Here is a 21,023-nt window from a genome sequence, read left to right as displayed (position 1 = left end):
GGTAGGAAGCAGGTTACATTTGAGAGACTGAGAGGGGATGGGCTGCATGTTGAGCAGACAATAGGAGAGAGAGGAGTGGAGCCAGAGAGGAAGGTGGGGGCTAAGTCTCAGTGCCTTGGCAGCGACAGGAAAATGTTTGCTTTTTCCCTGAAGAATGGTTGATTTTAAGTAGCAAGTATTAGGATCCATTTTCATTTTTGAAAGGTTTCTTTCCTGTTCTGTAGAGGACAGATTGGCAGGAGAATTTGGGGCAGGACGAAACACAGGAGGCATACAAAAGACTTCCAGCTTTTGCTGCACGGGTGGATGGTTGGGCCATTCAATAAGACAGGAACACAGAAAGAGAATTACGTTTGCTTGGGCAAGATCATGAATTTGGTCTTAAACATGGTGAGCTTGAAGTGCCTTTGTGTCATGTAAGTGGCCATTGATTGAGAGAAATTGGGGCTGGGGCTACAGATCTGAGACTGTCTGCATAGAGGCTCTGGATGAAGCCATTGGTGTGAATGAAATGGCTCGGGGAGAGAGAGGAGGGTTGAAAAGTGGGCCCAGGAGTTGATAAACTCTAGGGTTGAACCATCAGGTAGACAAGGATGAAACTAAGGAGCAGCTGAGAGTAGGACAAGAGCTAGGCAAGTATAGGGGAGTCCTGGGAGCAAAGGGAGCAAATATTTCAGAATGAAGAAATGATCAGTTCTATCCAGGGTTGGGGGAGGGAGCATTAGAAAGTATCCTTTGGCTTTTCCAATTCTGAGATTCACTGGTAGAAAGAGAAAGAAGGTAGTAGATGGAGGTGAGGTGGGGAGAAAGATCAAGGAAAGTTTATTTTAAAGGAAGTCTTGATTGAGTTTTGTTAACTGTGTCGTGGTAAGTTTTGTTACTGTGTCAGGAGTTACCAGTTGAGAGGGAGAAGTTGAACTGACAAGGTGGATGGGCTTCCAAATGGAGAGAACAGCCCCTACTAAGCCTGGTGGCTTAAAGGTGTTGGTGGGGAGTCACTTGTCCAGGACAGCTGGAGCAGAGGCGTGGGGTGAAGTGCATATGAAAAAGGTGGGCCCAGTTACAAAGGATCTGGTGCCAGGGCTCTTGCCAGGATTATGCCTTGATAGTACAATGTACAATGCTGTTACAAAGTCTGGTGAGATTACAGTGTAATCTCCTGAGAGGAGTTAAGAGGAGTTGGGAGACGTTAATAGAGGAAATAAGGGAGGGGTAAGGGCAGAGGAGAGAGATTGAGCCGTCTTTTCTCGACTCCTGATTCTGTTCAGGGAACTGTAGGGAAGAATGGCTAGAGAAAAGCACTGATGTTCTCCACTCAAGAGGATGCTTAGATAATTGGAATATTAATATAGGGCACGGAAAATTAGGGAGGAGCAGATAGGGAATGGACATTTAGGGGGTGATTTGCAGGCTTCAATTGGCAAGATGAGTCTGGAATGAGGACAGCTGAGGTCAGAGTAACAAACCCCTGATAGTGGCCAGTGGAGGCCCAGCACTGGGTGGGTTGACTGAGAGTCCAGGGTGTGTTTCCCAAGGCCTCCTCTCACTTTCACTGCCACTGTTAAAGCCAAGTTGTCACTGGGAGCTTTGAAGCCACTGATGGCTGGTATTGTTTACCTCGGTTTGGCTGTCCAAAGAATTAGAATTGGCACGTTGCTAGTTTTCTTCTAGGACAAATTACAGGTTGTACAGCTCAGACTGGAGCTGGGCTGCCTGGGTTTGAATTGTAGCTCCTCCACGAAGAGCTGAGTGGCCTTGGACAAGTCACTTTGCCTCTCTGATGCCTCAGTGTTCTTGTCTGTAAACTTAAGATAACAGGAGGACCTAATGCAAAATGAGAAATGCATGTAAAGCGCTTACATTTAAGTGCTCAAAAAGTGGTAGCGAGGACCATAATCTTCATTTTGGGGTCTTGGATGCTGTCGTTCTATTGTTAAAGCACCAGATGGCGACAAAGCACGTCTTATGCTTACCCACATTCTGCGAAGGGATTTCTTGACTAGATTGTTTTCTTCTTCAGATCCCTAATTTGTTCAGTATGAAGTATTTCTTTCTTTGGTCTCTTTTGAACTTCTGGTTGAAACTCATTTTGAGTTTCATTTACGTTTTGAGACTTACTTAAATTTTATTCATAAAATTAAAAAATAGATTTTTAGTTAAAGTAGCACATGTGCACAGAAAAATATATAACACAGCACAGCTGTTAGTGGAAAGTAGCAACCCGTTTTGTGGCCCACCTTGCCCTACACCCTATCCTCTTCAGAAGCACCTGCTTTTAATTGTTTTAGTGCCATTTAATTTTGAATAGCTGAATTTTATGTCACCTCAATCAAAATATTTAGTGATATAACAGTTCAGTTAAGTAATATTTCTTGGGGTTTGTTACAGTAAGAATAGCATGGGTTTTATTATGTGCCTACTTTGTGACAGGCACTGTGACTGAAGTTCATCAGAGTCTTTGCTCTTATTTAACTGGTCACTGGGGGAGCTGGAATTCAAACCCAAGCAGCCTGGCTCCACTGTAGTTAGTACAGTATTGTAAGCACTTTGGGGGAGTACTCTGGAGGGAAGACTCCTGGCCTAATCTGGGATGAATGTCAGTGAAGGCTTTTTGGGAGAAGTGACATCTGAGCAGAGATAAAGATAGGAGCTGGTTGGGCAGAGAGGAAGGACAAGGGAAGGATGCTCCTCGCATCGGGAATAGTAGGATCACATATATACCAAGACGAGATCATGGTGTCTTTGTGTTGCTACAGGACGATGGAGAGTTGGAGGTGGTGTGATAAAGCTGGCACTGAAGTAAATGTCACTCATGAGGGCATTTTATGCTCTATCAGAAACTGGGATCTTGTTCTGAGAATAATAAGAAACTATCCAAGGGTTTTGATAGCAAAGAAACATGGTTGCTTTTGTATTTTGTAAAGATCACCCTTGAGTAGTCAGTATACAGAATGGACTCTGTGGCTTGAGACCAGTTAGGAGGTGATTGTATCAATCTAAGTGAGAAATAAGGCACTGAGAGAGGCCAGGGGGTGGGGATTGGGTTTGAAAAACAAGAAGGGAAATAAGTTCACTAGGTCTGTAGCGTAAAGGAAAAGTTCAGAATGATTCCTAGGTTTTTGCTTGAGGTAGTTGGGTACATGGTGATGACTATCTATACATGAGCTGGAAAGTCCAGATGAAGAAATAGGTTTCACGCTTATTTTAGATGTGTTGGGGAGACACATCTTCAGTGGAGACCCCAGTGCAATTAGAATCAGAGGAGACACTACTGTTATGTAGATTTATCACCTTCACCAGGTAACTTACTACTTCTAGCCTCCATTTCTTTTTCTGTTGAATGGGAATGATAATATCTACCACAGGGTCCTTAGGCATTCATTAAAAGGAAGAGCATCATAAACACCTAGCACAGGTTATGGCCAGAGCAGGTGGTCAATGGGAGTAATTTCTTTCCTTTTTTCCTAGGGTTCAGGACTGAAGTATTTGAGGTTTGTTGCTCTTGGCATGAACTCAGCAATTTTGTGTAATAGAGTGTTCTATGGAAAATGTCTGCTTAAAACATGAAATCTTGTGTAGCTCATACTTTAAGGCATCATAGATTGCTTAGAATTTTATCATCAAAAAGCATGTACACTTTCCCAGTCTCTGTGTATATCACCACTGATCACTGACTTTCTATCCCTACTTAGAAAGCATGCGCCTTCATTAAATCAAATCTTGATCCCGGCAATGTGGACTCCCTTTTCTACGCTGCCCAGTCCAGCCAGGCCCTCTCAGGGTGTGAGGTGAGTCCAGCTTCTACATGTATATTTGTTTTAAACTATAAAGTGTAGCTTTAAAGAGGGAGAATCATGTCAAATTAACTTTTTTTTTTTTTTTAACAATGAGAATCCATTAGTGTGGGTGGAAATTCCATTCTTACTATTTTATTTTTAAGAAAATGGAGTTTATTTTTTTCCTGAGTTTTCACTTTTCGTGGCTTTTACATACCTTTTCCCTAGAGTTGCCTCTCTTTTCTGGGAAGCCTTGAATTTTTTTTTCCATCTCCATTTAACATTTAAAAATGTTCAAAGTAAAGGAAGAATACCCCTCATACCAGATTTCTGGAAATCCATTTTACTGAACATAGGGGAGCCATATAAGTAGATAAGTGACTTGCCAGAATTTTTCCAAAGGTGTTGCGTTCCATTCCTACAGACACCGAATTCTAGTGTCTGAGGAGTTGAGGGGGAACGATCGTGTGCCCCTGAGTGGGATGGGGAGGGGGGTGGCTTTGGCAGTTACTCTGCATGTTGTTTGCCACAAATTGCCGGCACCTGTCCTAAAACCCTGTGTCTACCAATCCTTTCTTAGATCTCTATTTCAAATGAAACCAAAGATCTGCTTCTAGCGGCTGTCAGTGAAGACTCATCTGTTACCCAGATCTACCATGCCGTGGCAGCCCTCAGTGGCTTTGGCCTTCCCTTGGCTTCCCAAGAAGCGCTCAGTGCCCTTACTGCCCGCCTCAGCAAGGAAGAGACTGTGTTAGCGTAAGTCATCATGCCGAGTGCTTCTCAGGCTTCATTTGTGTCAGAGACTGTCCTGAAAGAGTTCGTTCACCAGTTCAGCAAATTTTTTCTGGGTGCCTGCTGTGTGCCGTATGCTCTGCCAGGCGGTATGGACCCCCTGTTGAACCAAGGCAGGTGAGGTCCCCGTCCTGATGGGCTCACCCGGACACCGTGTTCCTCAAGACACTGAGTCAGAACATAAACACACTGCCCCATAAAGACAGAATTGCTTTTGAGGTGAGAGGCTGAAGCAAGGGTGGGAGATAACCGAGGGAAAGTAAAACCAGTGCACCATGTGCATCTTCCATTGAGGCTTGGCTAGGGCATGGTGAGCTGTTAGCAGTGGTGGCTCTGCACCAGAGGAGGGCTTACAGGGTCCCCTGGAGTTGTGAGAGACAGCATCCAGTGGGAGAAGTGGGTGCTCAGAGGGGAGAGCATGCTAGGAATCAGACTCGACTACTCCACAAAAGGCTTGAAGCACCTCACAGGGAAGGAACTTGAGCAACTTTCCTCTTGGTTATAAATTTAAATGTTGTAGCTGACTTGAGGATGTTGACTAACCTTAAAAGTGATACTATATTTTGTTCTTTGTCTTTAGCACGGAAACTCCTCATTTAAAATGGTGTATGTATTTTTTTGTTTTGTGTCCCCCATTTGGTTGCAACCCCTGAAGAGGGGAGAGCACCTGACCTCCCGTTAGTTGTTGAGCAAGAGGTTGGTGACACCAATGCCCTGTTGCAGAATAAATAGTTCACTTGTTTCCCAGGTTTCTTAACTGGATGCTTTGTTAAGGGCAGGGCTCACAACCCATTGCATTCTCTCTGCCACTTAATACCCTAATCATTTTCATATGGTCAGTCATCAGTGACTTTGCGGCTACTTTTCCCAGGGCTAATGTTTTGTGTACACATGGCCCAGTACTTGGTCCTGGGGTCCTTTGGTTTTAGGTCATATTATTTTGATCCCCTCTCATAATATCTTGGGGGAGATCCCCAAGGATCCCCAGTGAGATCCCAAGTCTCATGTCATGATATCACTGTCAGTGCCTCAATCTGATGCCACCTTCTACAGCAAATTCTTTCCATTTCCGTCCAAGCAAAATATCTCCCTCAAAAATCTCAGAATAGGAAAAAGTACGAAGAAAGGGCATCCATTTTGGAGTAAATTAAATTTGGATTTAAACACCAGCTCTATTCCTTCCTTGCTGTGTGACCTTGGGTTAGTTATTAACCTCCCTGAGCCGCATCTGTAAAATGAGACCCATAATCCTTACCTCACAGAACAAATGTCAGGATTAAATTAAATAAGATAATGCATGTGAAGAACCGAGTGCAGTGTGTGGATCTTAATGGGCATGCAACAAAAGCTATTCCTCCTCTAGAGCACTTCCTTCCTAGGTCCCTTTCTTAGGAAGCTATTTCCTTGGTTGTAAGCATCTTATTTCTATTTTAGGTTGTAAGCTTCTTTATTTGTGACACAGAGTATGGTGCATGGTAGGTGCCCCACAAAGAGTTAATGAAGGCTGAAATTATACTTTGATGTTTCTATTCTCTTGTAGAAAGCTTGCAGGTAGAAAGAGCACATGCTTGGGATCGGATAGAACTGTGTTCAAATCCAGACCCTTCTATGACCATAAACAGGCTATTTAGTCCCCTTACACATCAGTGTTTTCATATGTAAAACAGGGACAATGATATTTGTCTCCTAGGGTTATTGTGAAGATCAAACTAGCAGAATGCCTGTATAACATTACTACCAACTTGCCCTATTTAAGGAAATCTGATATAAATTAGGACTTCTAAATGGGCCTTCTACATTTAAGTAGACTTATTCTAGGATATGAATGTCCATAAACTTGTCTAGAATGGAGAAAAAATTTGTAGGTTTGAATGAACCATCTGAAAAGATGCCATTATGGTCTCTCATAACCCAATTTCTTTGAATCATCTGCTGTATATTTGCAAGACAAGATCGGCTTTCTTAGTGTTTGAATAAAGTACTCCAGAGGCAAAGAAATTGCCAACTGGGGAATAAGTAATTAAAGCCAGTGACAAAACTTTTCAAAAGCTAAGTGGATTAATTTCATTCTTAAAAACTTCTGAAGTTGTTACCAGCATGACATTCACTTGTTCTAAAGAGAAAAATGATATCTTAATTGAAAAGTTCTTTCTCGGCTATCTTAGCAGCCTTTTCTGGGCTCAGCATTTATCACAGGCAGATGTAGGATTTTTGTCTTGTTTGGAAATTCAGGCTTCATTTTCTCTGGTGCATTTTAACAACAAGCATCCCATAGGAGTCTTTGAATGCTTGGAGCTTCCCTGCCCATGAACTGTAACTGCTCTGTTTTCTAGCTTGTCATCTTAGCAGGATTGGTTTTCCATAGAGGGAACCTAAATGGTTATGATCTTAACGAAAGCAGACAAATTCTCTCTCCACTCCCCAACATGTCGACTGATGGACAAATGGTTTTACACGAAGGCCTGATCACCTCTTGGGAAATAAGGGACCTTTCTGGGATTAAGCAGCAGTTGCTTAACCACCAGGGGTCCTATGCTTTCTCCGGAAAAGCACTATGTATATTTTCCAAGTTATCTGCACTAAGAAAATAGAATCTAATAAAAAAAATCTTAGGTGTGCATACCTACCACATTCTACTTTCAAAGTTTATCGTATAGAAAAATATTCATCAAAAAAAATATATTCATCAGTGGATGAAACTACATGAGCAAGCCATAGAATGAAGTACTGAGACATGCCATAGCATAAGTGAACCTTGAAAACATGATGTGAACTGAAAGGAACCAAACACAGGTTACATAGGGTATGATTCCATTTATAAGAAATATCCAAAATAGGTACATCCACAGACACAGATGCAGATTGGGGTTTGCCAGGAAGCAGGGAAGAAGCTGCTCAGTGGCTACAGGGACTAATGGGAACGTTTTGGAACCACTTAGAGGTTGTGAGATACATACTAAATACCACTGAATTGTTCACTTTTCAAATGGTTAATTTTCTTACGTAAATTTTACTTCAATTTAAAAATAGAAAGAGAGCAATGAATGAGGCTTGTCTGTTACACCACAGCATGGCCTGGTGTGACATAATGTGTATCCACTGGAGATTCAGTGAGTAAATTGTGGTATATCTAAGCCATATGGTACTACGTCACAGTTAATAAGAGTAAAGTATATTTACATGTACTCATATGGAAAGATGTATACATTATGTTAATAAGAAGTTGGATAACAATTATATTTTAGGGGTAGGTGTTCCAGGAATTTAAACTTTGCTCTTTAGTAACGTGTTGCTTGAATTTTTGACAAATATGTGCTTTTATGATCAGAAATAAATGGTAGGGAAAGAAGAAAGAGAATAAATTCTGGTTTCAAGACCAAATTCCTTTTATCTTCTTTCATACCTGAATGGGTAGGAGTGGCTTTTTTTAGGTCTCTCAGTGGGGCCAGGATAGCACAAGCATTGAACAATTAGCAAGTGTTTATAGCACACGAATCTGGTTTCAGAAAAGTTGCTCCAAGTTCTTACCCAAGAGTCTGTATTTGTAGCTTGCATAGTATTTCTTTGGTCATAGAGTAAGAAAAGTAGAAAGTGAACAAGCACCTGAGTTCTGCCTAGCACAGTACCTTGTACAACATATGCCTCGGCTTAGTGGGATTCTGTTCTCCTGAAGAGCATCTCTCTTCTAAACCTAAGTAAGTGTTACTCAGTGTTCTCTAAGTGATGCCACGGGAACAAAACACGTTTCCAGAGGAGCGTGAACCTGTGCTCCCTGTCTTCTCTGTGCTCACAGTACTTACTTCAGGTCAGGGTGCCTGGACTGCCTCCTCTTGCTGTCAGGATCTTTGCAATGCAACGGTCTTTTCCACCTGGATTGTAATTAAGCTCCTTAATGGCTGAGACTGCCTCATACTTCTAAAGAACAAGAGAGGGCGGGGCAGCCCGGATGGCTCAGCAGTTTAGCGCCGCCTTCAGCCCAGGGCCTGATCCTGGAGACATGGGATCAAGTCCCACGTCGGGCTCCCTGCATGGAGCCTGCTTCTTCCTCTTCCTGTGCCTCTGCCTTTCTCTCTCTATCTGTCTCTCATGAATAAATAAATTAAAAAATATATTAAAAAAAAAAGAACAAGAGAGGGATATTCCTGAAAGTGTTCCAGTACAGGAAGGAGGGAGCAGATGAAAGGAGACAACACTTGCCAGTCACCTCTACTCTTTATCTTCCAGAACGGTCCAGGCTCTGCAGACAGCATCCCACCTGTCCCAGCAGGCAGATTTGAGGAGCATCGTGGAGGAGATTGAGGTGTGCATTTATTTTGCCAAATGAATTCCCCAGCTCCTGTCTTTGAAACCCTTTAGAAGAGTCTTGCAGTTAGACATGCATGGTTTATTTTGGCCAGTTAAATTTCTTCTCATATCCATGGCACATTACATTCTTTGTATCAGAGCAGTATGTCCTGGGGAATATTCTTTAGGGTAGGATAGTTACACCACCAATTAGGTAACAAATTACTTTCCTAGCCTTTTGTTAGTATAGGCTCACAGTCACAGATTTTAGGCCTAACAAACCTGAAAGTCAGATTATTATTATTATTATTTTGGCTGTTTACTACTTTGTAATCTCAGGCAAATTATTTAGTGTCTGAGCCTTGATTCCTTGTATGGTGGTGTAGGAACAGGTGAGGTTCTAAAGTACTTGATACATAATAAGTGCTCAGCAAGTGGTCGCTGTTTTTTTTTTGTTGTTTTGTTGTTTTTTTTTTTTTTTTTTTTGGTTGCTGTGTTTTTAGGATTACTTTATCCTTTCCTTTGCCCAGGACCTACTGCTATGCAGAGACCACCCTCATGGAGTCTGCATAGTCAGTAATGACAGGCAGTCCCCCCGCCCCCAGTGTCTTCATTGGGTGCCACACAGGCACATGCACTGCTTTATCATGTTACCCAGCAGCGGAGTGTATGTTTCTTCATCCTTTAGAACACTGAGTAAGAAAGAGAAATGTTCCGCTCTGTGGGTTGTACCCAGACGGATGGCCATGGAATCCATCTGTGTCACGGTGCTTCCTAGGTGCCCTGCAGCCTGGGGTCTTCAGTGCCATGACTCCAGCACTTAGTCTTCAGTACCAGGGGTCAGGGAAGGAGCACTCCCAGAGCTGCAGAAGATACTGTTCTCTTCAGATGCCTGTGTCTCAGCATCTTATTTGACAAAGTGCTAAATGACTGAGGGGTTCTCCAGATTTAGAGTGAGATTTCTTAGAACTGTCTGCATAGGGTACAGTGGTTTACGTATCTCATTTCTGTTATCACTTGACTTTGTTGTAACAGGATCTTGTTGCTCGCCTCGATGAACTGGGAGGTGTGTATCTCCAGTTTGAAGAAGGACTGGAAACAACAGCATTATTTGTGGCTGCCACCTACAAGCTCATGGACCACGTGGGGACTGAGCCATCCATTAAGGAGGTACCTAACCATTCTCAGATGTGAAACCTGAAGGCATTGTTGCTTTAAGTAGGGGAGGGTATGTCAGGAGGTGGTGACAAGAAGGCAACATGTATTACCCTTGTTTCCCTTCTCTTTTCTTCCTGGTACTCTCTTTACTGAGTGACAAGAAGGCCACATGTATTACTTTGTTTCCCTTCTCTTTTCTTCCTGATACTCTTTACTGCTTGTCTCTTGAGTGATTTCCATGTTGGTGGCCCATGCAAACCCTCCTTCTCTTGAGAAGTGCCCTGCACTTCAAACTACCTGCTCGCCCCCTTCCACCTCATCCTTGGCAATGACTAAATCTTAGTTAATCTTTGCTGATTGACATAGTTCTCTGAGAGGCATGTGTGTCTACTAGACATCTCTCAAGAGTTAATTCTTTTTATCTTTTCTTTTTTCTTTTGCCCCTAAGAAGAGCTTGTTAACCTGAAAGAACCTATGGTTGGAATGTGCGTGGGAAGTCTTTTTAAGTCGGACCCTCTTTGTACCCCTTGTTTATGAGGTTACCAACCCTTGAGCTAAAGGATTTAAAATACAAGCTGCTGTTGCTTTGATTTTAGGAGAGATTTAGGGATGCCTGGGTGGCTCAGCAGTTAAGCCTCTGTCTTCGGCTCAAGGCATGATCCTGGGGTTCCAGGATTGAGTCCCACATTGGGCTCCCTGCATGGAGCCTGTTTCTCCCTCTGCCTGTGTCTGTGCCTCTCTCTCTCTCTCTCTGTGTCTCTCATGAATAAATACATAAAATCTTTTTTTTTTTAAATTTTTTAGGAGAGATTTGGATTCCAAATTAGAACTTATTTTTTTTTAAAGATTGTATGTATGTATCTATTTATTTATTTACTTTTAGATTTTATTTAAAATACAATTACAGGGCCACCCTGTATTTATTTATTTTTTAGAGAGAGAGAGAAAGCATGTGCAGGGGAGGGACAGAGGCAGAGAAAGAAGCCAAAGCCCCTTGCTATGGGAGCTCGCCTCCCCCCCCCCAACTGCGACCCTGCTGGATGTGACCAGAGCCAAAGGTAGATGTTTAACTGACTGAGCCACCCAGATACCCCGTAAGTTAGAACTCTGGTTTCTTGGGGCACCTGGGTAGCTCAGTGGTTGAGCGTCTGCCTTTGGCTCAGGTCATGATCCCAGTGGGATTGAGTCTTGTGTCGGAGTCCCCACAGGGAGCCTGCTTCTCCCTCTGCCTATGTCTCTGCCTCTTCCTCTCTGTGTCTCTCATGAATAAATAAATAAATCTTAAAAGAAAAAACAAAAAAACTTTCATTTCTTTTATGCATTTTGAGTTCTGTGCTGAGTTTATTCAAGTAAATAGTAAACAATTATCTGTCTTGGGTAATTTGAATTAATTTTAGATTTTTCTCTAGAGGATATGACCTTATAATATATTCATGTATTAGCATTCTTCTGTTGTCTTTGGTTCATCCTAAATGTAGAAGATCTGGAGATACCATACTCTCTTAATTTCTGTTATGAGTGAAAGCACAGGAATGTGGGTCTTAGGGCAAAATCATTTAGGAACTTTCCTATAAGTAGCACAGTAGATGAATTTGCAATATTCTAATATACAACTTAAACCTTTTCTTGCTTTATTCCCAAGCTTCTACTAACCAGGTATTTGGCTGGTGTAATTTTGCTGTCACTGCTTTTGACATAACCATTCTAGTGAACAGTCACCCATTTTAACATGTCAACAGCCTAAGTGATGGAAAAATGTAATTGGTACAATTAAAGAAAATTATTTCATGTCGGCTGTGAATAACACCGTCGGGAACAAGAGAGCTCTTTTGTTAGATTGGGAATTTTAAAAAAACAAAACTGATTGAAGTGGAAAATGTTTCCTCTTAAGCAAACAACCTCCAGAATTTTAATAATGCCTTTTAGGTTCCACTTTTTTAAAAAACTGCTTTTAGTTTTCTCCTCTAAACAGCCCATTAGTTCTTAATGGAAAGTTATTTTAGTTTCTTTCTAATGCACGTTTTTTCTATAAGGTTTGGTCTTCTGAATTCAAACTCAGCCCCAATATACTGCTCGAAGAGGGGTTGGGAGGGAAGTTAGCTTAGCTGGGAGGGTAAGAGGAATCTGGAAAGAATAAGATTTATTCTGGAAAGACTTTGGAGACAAATAAATATATGTGTGAGTTTTGATCTTGTTTTTTTCCCCCCCATTATAACTTGTAGGAGTTACTTAACCTTTTAACCTCAGTTTCCTCATTTGGAAAACATTGATTATATCAATCTTTTCCAGGTTTTTGTCAAGATTTGAGTTCATGCATGTAAAGCACCTGTCACAGTGTGTGGCATATAGAGTAACCTGGGACATAAGGTTACTGTTGTATGTATTTTGTGATACACTTTTATCTCAGTAGTCCTCCAAAAGTACCTTGTATTGGTACAGGAAGCATTCAATAAACCGTTGACAGATAAATGCGTGAATTTCAGTTTGAACTAGAGGATGGAAAAAATAACGAAGTCCAGTTTTTAATCTTAAATGCAGAATATTTGGTTTTCACCCCCTCTACCAATTCAGATTTATGGCGAAAAGATCCTCCATGCGAACACCAAGAAACAGATAAGGAATGACGAGCTAGTGGGGAGTGAGGGGTGGCTCTCCCGTCTTCCTACCAGAGGAGAATCTCAAGCTTCATTTCCCTTTTCTTTCAGGATCAGGTCATCCAACTAATGAATGCAATCTTCAGCAAGAAGAACTTTGAATCACTCTCAGAAGCCTTCAGTGTGGCCTCAGCTGCAGCTGCGCTCTCTCAAAATCGCTATCATGTGCCAGTTGTAGTTGTGCCTGAAGGGACTCCTTCCGACACTCATGAACAGGCTATCCTTCGAGTAAGTCCCTGTTGAAACTGGGAGCTCTGATCGCGGTTTCCAGTTGGAGGCTTTAAGAAATCTAAGGGCTGGTGGAAACCTGATTGTAACCCTCTGAGGACTTCCCCATTAAATGTAGAGCAAGGCTCATTTCCCATAGCCTAGAACTGGGGATATGACCCCTGGCTGAACTGGTCACAGAACCCTTCAAATCTATCTTTGAAAAGGGTTTTTTTTTCTAGAAGATTTTTTTATTGTAAGGCTTGCAAGAAATTAAATGCCAGAAAATTGTATTTCCAGGGTCATAACACCAGATGTATAAATAGTCTTGCTTTTAAAAGGCATTTTCCAGTACCAGAACTTTCTAAATATGTTGTTTAAAGACCGCTTTTCAAATTCCCTAGTAATTCTGTGCTTACAGTTGTTAACACTAGGTCTCTTTCTCCTGCTGTTGGCAGTATTTTCTTTCTGCCTTTTCATAGCACATACCTCCCGCTCACTCAGCAGGAAGCAGAGACTGCTTTTTTATGGTGACTCTCTGGAAAGAAGAAATGTACAGATCTTTTTTTTTTCTTTTTTTTTTTTTAAGATTTTATTTATTTATTCATAGAGACAGAGAGAGAGAGAGGCAGAGACACAGGCAGAGGGAGAAGCAGGCATCATACAGAGAGCCTGACGTGGGACTCGATCCAGGGTCTCCAGGATCACGCCCTGGGCTGCAGGCGGCGCTAAACCGCTGCGCCACGGGGGCTGCCCGAAATGTACAGATCTTAAATACACAAAGAGTTTTCATCTCAAGTGGGTCATTTGTTGCCATTGTTTGGAATCTTATGAAGCTAACACCTTCATAAGAAATTAGCATTTTGGGATGCCTGGGTGGCTCAGCGGTTGAGCGTCTGCCTTTGGCCCAGGGTGTGATCCTGGGGTCCCGGGATCGAGTCCCACATCTGGCTCCCTGGATGGAACCTGCTTCTCCCTCTGCCTGTGTCTCTCTGCCTCTCTCTGTATGTCTCTCATGAATAAATGATTAAAATCTTTAAAAAAACAAACAAACAAACAAAAAAACAAAAAAAAAGAAATTAGCATTTTATTTATGTCTAAACATTGGGGTTCCACAGAAGACAGTTCCATCAGTTCTCTTTTGATGGCCTCTTCAGATATTCTCCTGAAAAAGTGCTATTGCCTCTCCTCTCCTTGCTTACAGTCATACCCTATCAGCAAAGGCTGGGGTGGGAAATAACCTGATTAACATAGTTCACTGTGAGTCTGAAGAGGGCAGCTAAGAGAGCAAAGTAGAAGTATTCGCTTTGTAGCTAGATAGGCTGGAGTTTGAGTCCTAGACCAACTACTTAACTGACCATATGACCTCAGTTTCTTCATCTGTAGAGATTATGCCATCTATCTCAGATGATTGATAAAGGAGGATGTGTATTAAAGGGCCCATCCTCATCTGAAAAATAAGTGTTGGACAAGATCATCTTTAAGGTCCTTCCTACCTCTAACGTTCTATAATCTATCCCAGTACCAATCTTGTATTTTGTGTCTGATTCCTGAGAGATCTTAAGCCAAAACCAGTGACGATGTCCTAAAATAAGGTGTTTCTTACCCTGCAGAGCTGGCTGGCTCCCTGTGTATAAAGCACCCCAGAAACAAAATTTTGTACTCCTTCAGCCTTTGTTCCTACAGATAATTTTAAATTTTATTTCTAGTTGCAGGTCACCAATGTTCTATCTCAGCCTCTGACTCAGGCCACTGTTAAACTAGAACATGCTAAATCTGTTGCTTCCAGAGCCACTGTCCTCCAGAAGACGTCTTTTACCCCTGTAGGGTAAGTCTTGAGCTTATTTTTATTTTTTTTAAAGATTTAATTCATTTATTTATTCATTTATTCATAAGAGACACACACAGAGAGAGAGAGAGAGAGAGAGAAAGAAAGACAGGCAGAGGGAGAAGCAGGCTCCATGCAGGGAGCCTGACGTGGTACTCGATCCCAGGTCTCCAGGATCAGGCCCTGGGCTGAAGGTGGCGCTAAACCGCTAAGCCACCCGGGCTGCCTTGAGCTTATTTTTGAAGGGTGCCAATAGACTTGTTTTGCCTTCAGCAAATTAATATAACCCAAATTAATATGGGCATTATGAAATATACCCAAACCAAATTTACTTAAACTTTGGTTAGGTAAATTTGACTTACTAATATCAAAATTCTATAGTTATATAAGAAAAGGATTTTTTTTTTAAGATTTTTATTTATTTATTTATGAGAATACACAGAGAGGAGAGAGAGAGGCAGAGACACAGGCAGAAGGAGAAGCAGGCTCCATGCAAGGAGCCTGACGTGGGACTCGATCCCGGGTCTCCAGGATCACGCCCTGGGCTGAAGGCGGCGCTAAACCTCTGAGCCACCTGGGCTGCCCAAGAAAAGGATTTTTAAAGCTGAAAGAGGCCCCTGGCTGGCTTAGTCTTGATTTCAGGGTCATGAGTTCAAGCCCAATGTTGGGTATAGAGATGACTAAAAAAATAATAATAACTTAAAAACAACAAAACTAAAAGAATTTTTAGTTTTACTGTTACCTTCCCTATTTCTAGTTGTCTCTGTCTTGTCATGGTGATGTAAGTAGCCAGTTTTAAATTTAAAACTGTATTCTTCTGATGTATGAGTAGTCCATGTTTATTGTGGAAAAAATACAAAACTACAGAGAAACCGAAAAAATAAAATATGAATCACCCATAACTCTACCACCTAGAGATAACTTCTGTTTATATTTTGTTATCTTTTATGTCAGCCTTTGTTCTATGCAAATATATTTTTATTAAATTAGAATTATGTCTATAAAATGTCATGAATATTTCCCCCATAGGATTAAATAGGAGGTCTTTTTTTTTTTTTTTTTAAGATTTTTATTTATTTATTTGAGAGAGAGAGCATGAAAGAAAAAAGTGAGCAAGCACAAGCAGGGCCAGGAGGGGAAGGGAGGGCAGAGAGAGAGCCTGATGTCAGTGGAGCTTGATCCCATTACCCCAGGATCAAAACCTGAGCCTAAGGCAGATGCTTAATCCAGGCTCCCTTCAGTCTTCAGTCTTACTTTTAATGGTTGCATATTATTATATAAATTTTAGAAGAATTAAGGATCAATTTTTATATGAGACTTTGTTAAGTGTTAAACTGGTAAGCTAATGAGACCAGGAACTCTGAGTTTTAGAGAGAATATACATTTCTTTCTTTTTTCTTTATTTTAAGTAAGCTCTAGGTGCAACATGGGGCTTGAACTCCAGGCTATGAGCTCCAGAGTCTCATGTTCTACTGATTGAGCCAGCCAGATGTCCTGAAAATATGCATTTCCTAGACAATGATAAAGATACACAGGCAGTATGTGCAAATAAAAAGCAAAATCATCTTTAGGAACAGTGAGTGGAATGGTAAAAGACATTTGGGATTTTGCTATGTACTTAGAATTAATTCTCTACCTTTTCTCTCCTTTAAAATAAAAGTTGATATTTTTATAAAAGTAAGATATGACATTTTTAGGAAATTCACAAAACACAGGAAACTAGGAATAATACAAAAAATTACCTACAATTATACTGCTCTACATCAACCTTTTTGAACATTTCTACTTTCTCTTTTTTTTTAAACATAATAGGGATCATACTGTAGACTGTTAAGCATTTAATTATGGAAGTCTACCCAGGGGAGGTGGGATTTTAGGAGCTGAGAGAAGAAAACAAAGGAGAAAAGACTTTAGAGACTTGAAAGAGGAGGTCCTGGGATCCCTGGGTGGCGCAGCGGTTTGGCGTCTGCCTTTGGCCCAGGGCACAATCCTGGAGGCCTGGGATCGAGTCCCACGTCGGGCTCCCGGTGCATGGAGCCTGCTTCTCCCTCTGCCTGTGTCTCTGCCTCTCTCTCTCTCACTGTGTGCCTATCATAAATAAATAAAAATTAAAAAAAAAAAAAAAGAGGAGGTCCTTCAGATCTCTCTAAAGTTTTACCCACACCGTAATCTGTGGTTGAGCAGGAGGTTGCCCACCTGGGTGGAGAGTTGAAAAGTGACTATGTGGCATAGCCTGGGACTGTCTCAAGGATGGACATGTGTAGCCCATTTGTTACATTCATGACTTACCTACATGAGTTCTTGCTAACCCTGCTGTCCTTTTTAACAGGGATGTTTTTGAACTAAACTTCATGAATGTCAAATTTTCCAGTGGTTATTATGACTTCTCTGTCAAAGTGGAAGGTGACAACCGTTACATTGCAAATAGTGTAGAGGTAAGTGCTTTTCTTGTCATCACCATTAAACCCAAGGAAATGATCAAGTAGGCACACAGCATTATTCGTCTGGTATACTGACTTCACTTTACAACCAAGTTAATGTGAATATGTTAAGAGAAGTGTAGGTTTAAACTATGCTTCGCCAAGAACTTGATTGTAGTGTGTTTCATTTGTAAGTTATTCATTTTATGATTTAGTATTACTATCTTACATAAAATTTAGGAAGTAGAAAAAATAAGAAATCATCTATAATTTCACCAAGACATCAGTATTCTTATTATGATGTCTTGTGTGATAGATCTTGATAGATGTAGAAAAGTGCTTAATGCTAATTAGCATCCAGTGACATAATGTAGTGAGGCTCTCTGGGTAAAGTACAAAAGAGTATCAGTAAGTTTCATAATGAATTGTGTTTCAGATGTTCAGCTACCTCTAGTTGTGTTGAAGATCCAAAATGGTTTTAAGGATGGAAAACTATACCTCATTTATCTGATACTTGGGATGTGAGATATTTCACAGTACTGGTTTTCCCAGCTAATTGAAGTATACCCCTGTGGCTTTCATTTTAATCTTTTTCATAGAAATTTATTTAAGATGAATTACATGTTTTCCTACTTTCTTAAACTCTGGGATATGATTTAACCATTTCTTATTCTAAATTAGAATCATTAGTACAAACCCTTTCCTGAAGGTCTATGACATGAGAAACCTAGTTCTTTGCGCTTTTGCATACGTTATTTTTGTATTACAACAACCCTAAGATATGAATGGAGCCATCTTCATTGCACAGATGAGACTCAAAGGGAAAGAGTAACTTGTCCAACGTCATCTAGCCTATGCTTGGGTGGATTCCCTGCCCAATATCAGTTTAGTTAGCATGTTAGCAAGTTGGCACTGGTGCATATACAGCTAGCATAGAGGCTGCAGAGTTGTGTTCAGCTCCACCAGCTAACCTTTTTATGATATTTTCTCTTTTCAGCTGTCATTTCTCAGTGCTTTTGCCACTGCGTCTTTGCTATATTTACTTAATTAATTGTCATGCATTCTGTTGGATGAGGGGAACATGGAGTGGTCCCATTCCTTTCCTGAATAATTAGATATATGCTTTTTGGGAAACTTTTCTTCACTATTCAGGTGTCATTTTCCATTCAGCTTGCTTTTTTTTTTTTTTATTTTATTTTTATTTTTTTAAGTAAATCTGTTGCCCAACATGGGGCTCAAACTCATAGCCCTGAGATCAAGAATCACGTGCTCCACTGACAGCCAGCCAGGCACCCCTTGTTTTTTAAAAATTAACCTTTCTCATTTTGAAATAATTTTGATCTTAAATTACAAATATGGTATGAAGAGTTTTTGTATTAAGTATGAAGGTTTTTGGGCAGCCCGGTTTGCTCAGTGGTTTAGCGCTGCCTTCAGCCCCAGGGTGTGATCCTGGAGACCTGGAATCGAGTCCCGCGTCGGGCTCCCCGCGTGGAGCCTGCTTCTCCCTCTGCCTGTGTCTCTACTTCTCTCTCTCTCTCTCTCCCTCTCTCTCTCTCTCTCTCTCTCTCTCTCTCTCTGTCTCTCATGAATAAATAAATAAAATCTTTAAAAAAAAAGTATGAAGGTTTTAGGTTTTCTTCAGTATATGTTTTTAACTTTTTTAGAAAAGATTTTTCAAAAAAAAAAAAGAAAAAAGATTTTTCATTAATTTATTTTTTATTTTTTATTTTTTTAAATTTTTTAATTTATTTATGATAGTCACACAGAGAGAGAGAGAGAGAGAGGCAGAGACACAGGCAGAGGGAGAAGCAGGCTCCATGCACCGGGAGCCCGATGTGGGACTCGATCCCGGGTCTCCAGGATCCCGCCCTGGGCCAAAGGCAGGCGCCAAACCTCTGCGCCACCCAGGGATCCCCTCATTAATTTATTTTTAAGAGAGAGTGCACAGAGGGGGAGACACAGAATCCCCACGGTGAACAAAGAGCCCAACACAGGGCTCCATCCCAGGACTCCTGAGACCATGACCTGAGTTGAAGGCAGACGCTTAACCAACTGAACCAGCCAGATGCCCCAAGTTTTTAGGTTTTAAGGATAGAAAACTATGCCTCATTTTATCTGATGCTTTGTGGTAATGGACTTAGCCAAGTATAATAGTTGGAAGAATGCTTTTTACCCAGAGCTTCCCCAAATGTAAATGTCTTATATAATTACCAGACCCAGGAGATTAACACTGATGCAATACTGTTAACTAATTTATAGACTTTACTTCAAATTCCACTTGTCATCCTACTAATATCCCTATTCTGATCCAGGATTCAATCTAGGGTCACATGTCCCTCTAGCCTCCTCTAATTTAGGATAGTTTCTTTCATGACCTTGACACTTTTGAAGTACTCTCTGGTTAGTTTGTAGAATGTCCCTCACTCTGGGTTTGTCTGAGTTTCCTCAAAATTAAAATCAGTCCATGCATTTTTTTTTTTTTTTGCAAGAATACTCCAAAAGTGATGCTCTCTCCCTCTTCGTGCACTTTCTTAGGAAGTAGATGACATGATGTGTCTCCCTGCTGGTGATGTTAACCTTGAGCACTCAGTTAAGGTGATGTCTGCTAGGTTTATCCACTGTAAAGTTGCTGTTTTCTGCTTTGTAATTTAGTCTGCAAATACCCTCATGATCTTGCCTGCCGCTGTTACTAATAGGTTGACTGCCGAAAGGTGGTTTTCTCTTTCTTTCATTCTTTCTACATTGATTAATTAGAATTCTGTAAGAAAAAGCTATTCCCCTCCCGACCCTGTCTTCATTTATTTATTTATTCAATTATTTATAACACTTTGGGTTCGTGGAAATTTATTTTACTCTGTAGGTTTTGATCCTTTACTATCATTTATTTTGTTGCTCACATTATCCCAGATTTGACCTTTAGAAAGCTCCTCAAGTTGGCTCCTATGACACTCACTTTTTTTTAAAAAAGGACAAAGTTCGACCTTTTCAAAAGTGGGGCATTATTTAACATAGGTAGATTAAACACTTATATTTAAAGTTTGTCATAAAGGAAGATATTTTCTGGAACTCTCATCTCTGCCTTTTCTCTACCTCATGTCTGACCTTTTTGGGCATGAGACATCTAATCCTAGTCCATTCACTAACACAAAATTTGGATAGAAACTATTGTAGTATGACTCTTGAACCTTTAAAATCTATATTTGAATTTTAGCTTCCCTCATTAAGGGTCCTTATTTGCAACTGAACACGTTAAATGGCAAATGTTTCTTTCATTATTTCTTTAAATTTTTTTTTTTGCCTGAAAACCTTTTCTTCTACCTTTAGTCTTAATAACAACATATCCAGTTTAAGTGCCATACCCATAAAACACATTTTTTTTTTAAGATTTTATTTATTTATTCATGAGAGAGAGGGGGTTGGCAGAGAGACACAGGCAGAGGGGAGAGGCAGGCTCCATGTAGGGAGCCTGATGTGGGACTCAATTCCAGGACTCCAGGATCACACCCTGGGCTGAAGACAGGCACTAAACCACTGAGCCACCCAGAGATCCTCTTTTTTTTTTTTTTAAGATTTAATTTATTTATTAGAGAAAGATGGAGCACTCATGTGCGTATACAAGTGTGGGGAAGGGCAGAGGGAGAAGATGACTCCCTGCTATGCAGAGAGTCCAGTGCAGGACTCAGTTCCAGGACCCTGTGATCATTACCTGAGCCAAATGCAAATGCTTGACCAACTGAGCCATGCAGGCCCCCCCACACCACAGTCATTCTTAACCTCTTCTTTCCGCTTCTGACTTCCAGTCAGTCACCAAGTCCTGTTGATTCCACCTTTGCATGACTCTTTGTTCTTCATTCCCTGTGTTCTGAGTTGGCTAGAGCTGTGTGTTCTCTATCTAGACTTGTAA

General features: G+C 40.9%; 1 protein-coding gene across 3 annotated transcripts in view; it reads left to right on the top strand.

Annotated features, from left to right (window-relative positions):
- RPN2 (ribophorin II) overlaps positions 1–21,023 on the top strand; it is a 59,473-nt gene that overhangs the window by 12,191 nt on the left and 26,259 nt on the right. For all 3 annotated transcript variants that reach the window (XM_055343402.1, XM_055343391.1, XM_055343380.1), the window contains exons 3-9: positions 3,693–3,788; positions 4,357–4,532; positions 8,793–8,868; positions 9,888–10,022; positions 12,716–12,892; positions 14,581–14,699; positions 17,029–17,134. In XM_055343402.1, coding sequence (XP_055199377.1) covers positions 3,693–3,788; positions 4,357–4,532; positions 8,793–8,868; positions 9,888–10,022; positions 12,716–12,892; positions 14,581–14,699; positions 17,029–17,134 — 885 coding nt within the window. The remainder of the gene's footprint in view (positions 1–3,692; positions 3,789–4,356; positions 4,533–8,792; positions 8,869–9,887; positions 10,023–12,715; positions 12,893–14,580; positions 14,700–17,028; positions 17,135–21,023) is intronic.

This window comes from Nyctereutes procyonoides, unplaced genomic scaffold (assembly GCF_905146905.1).
Source record: "Nyctereutes procyonoides isolate TBG_1078 unplaced genomic scaffold, NYPRO_anot_genome, whole genome shotgun sequence".
Classification (NCBI taxonomy): Eukaryota; Metazoa; Chordata; class Mammalia; order Carnivora; family Canidae; genus Nyctereutes; species Nyctereutes procyonoides.
This window is presented reverse-complemented; position numbering and strand designations above follow the sequence as displayed.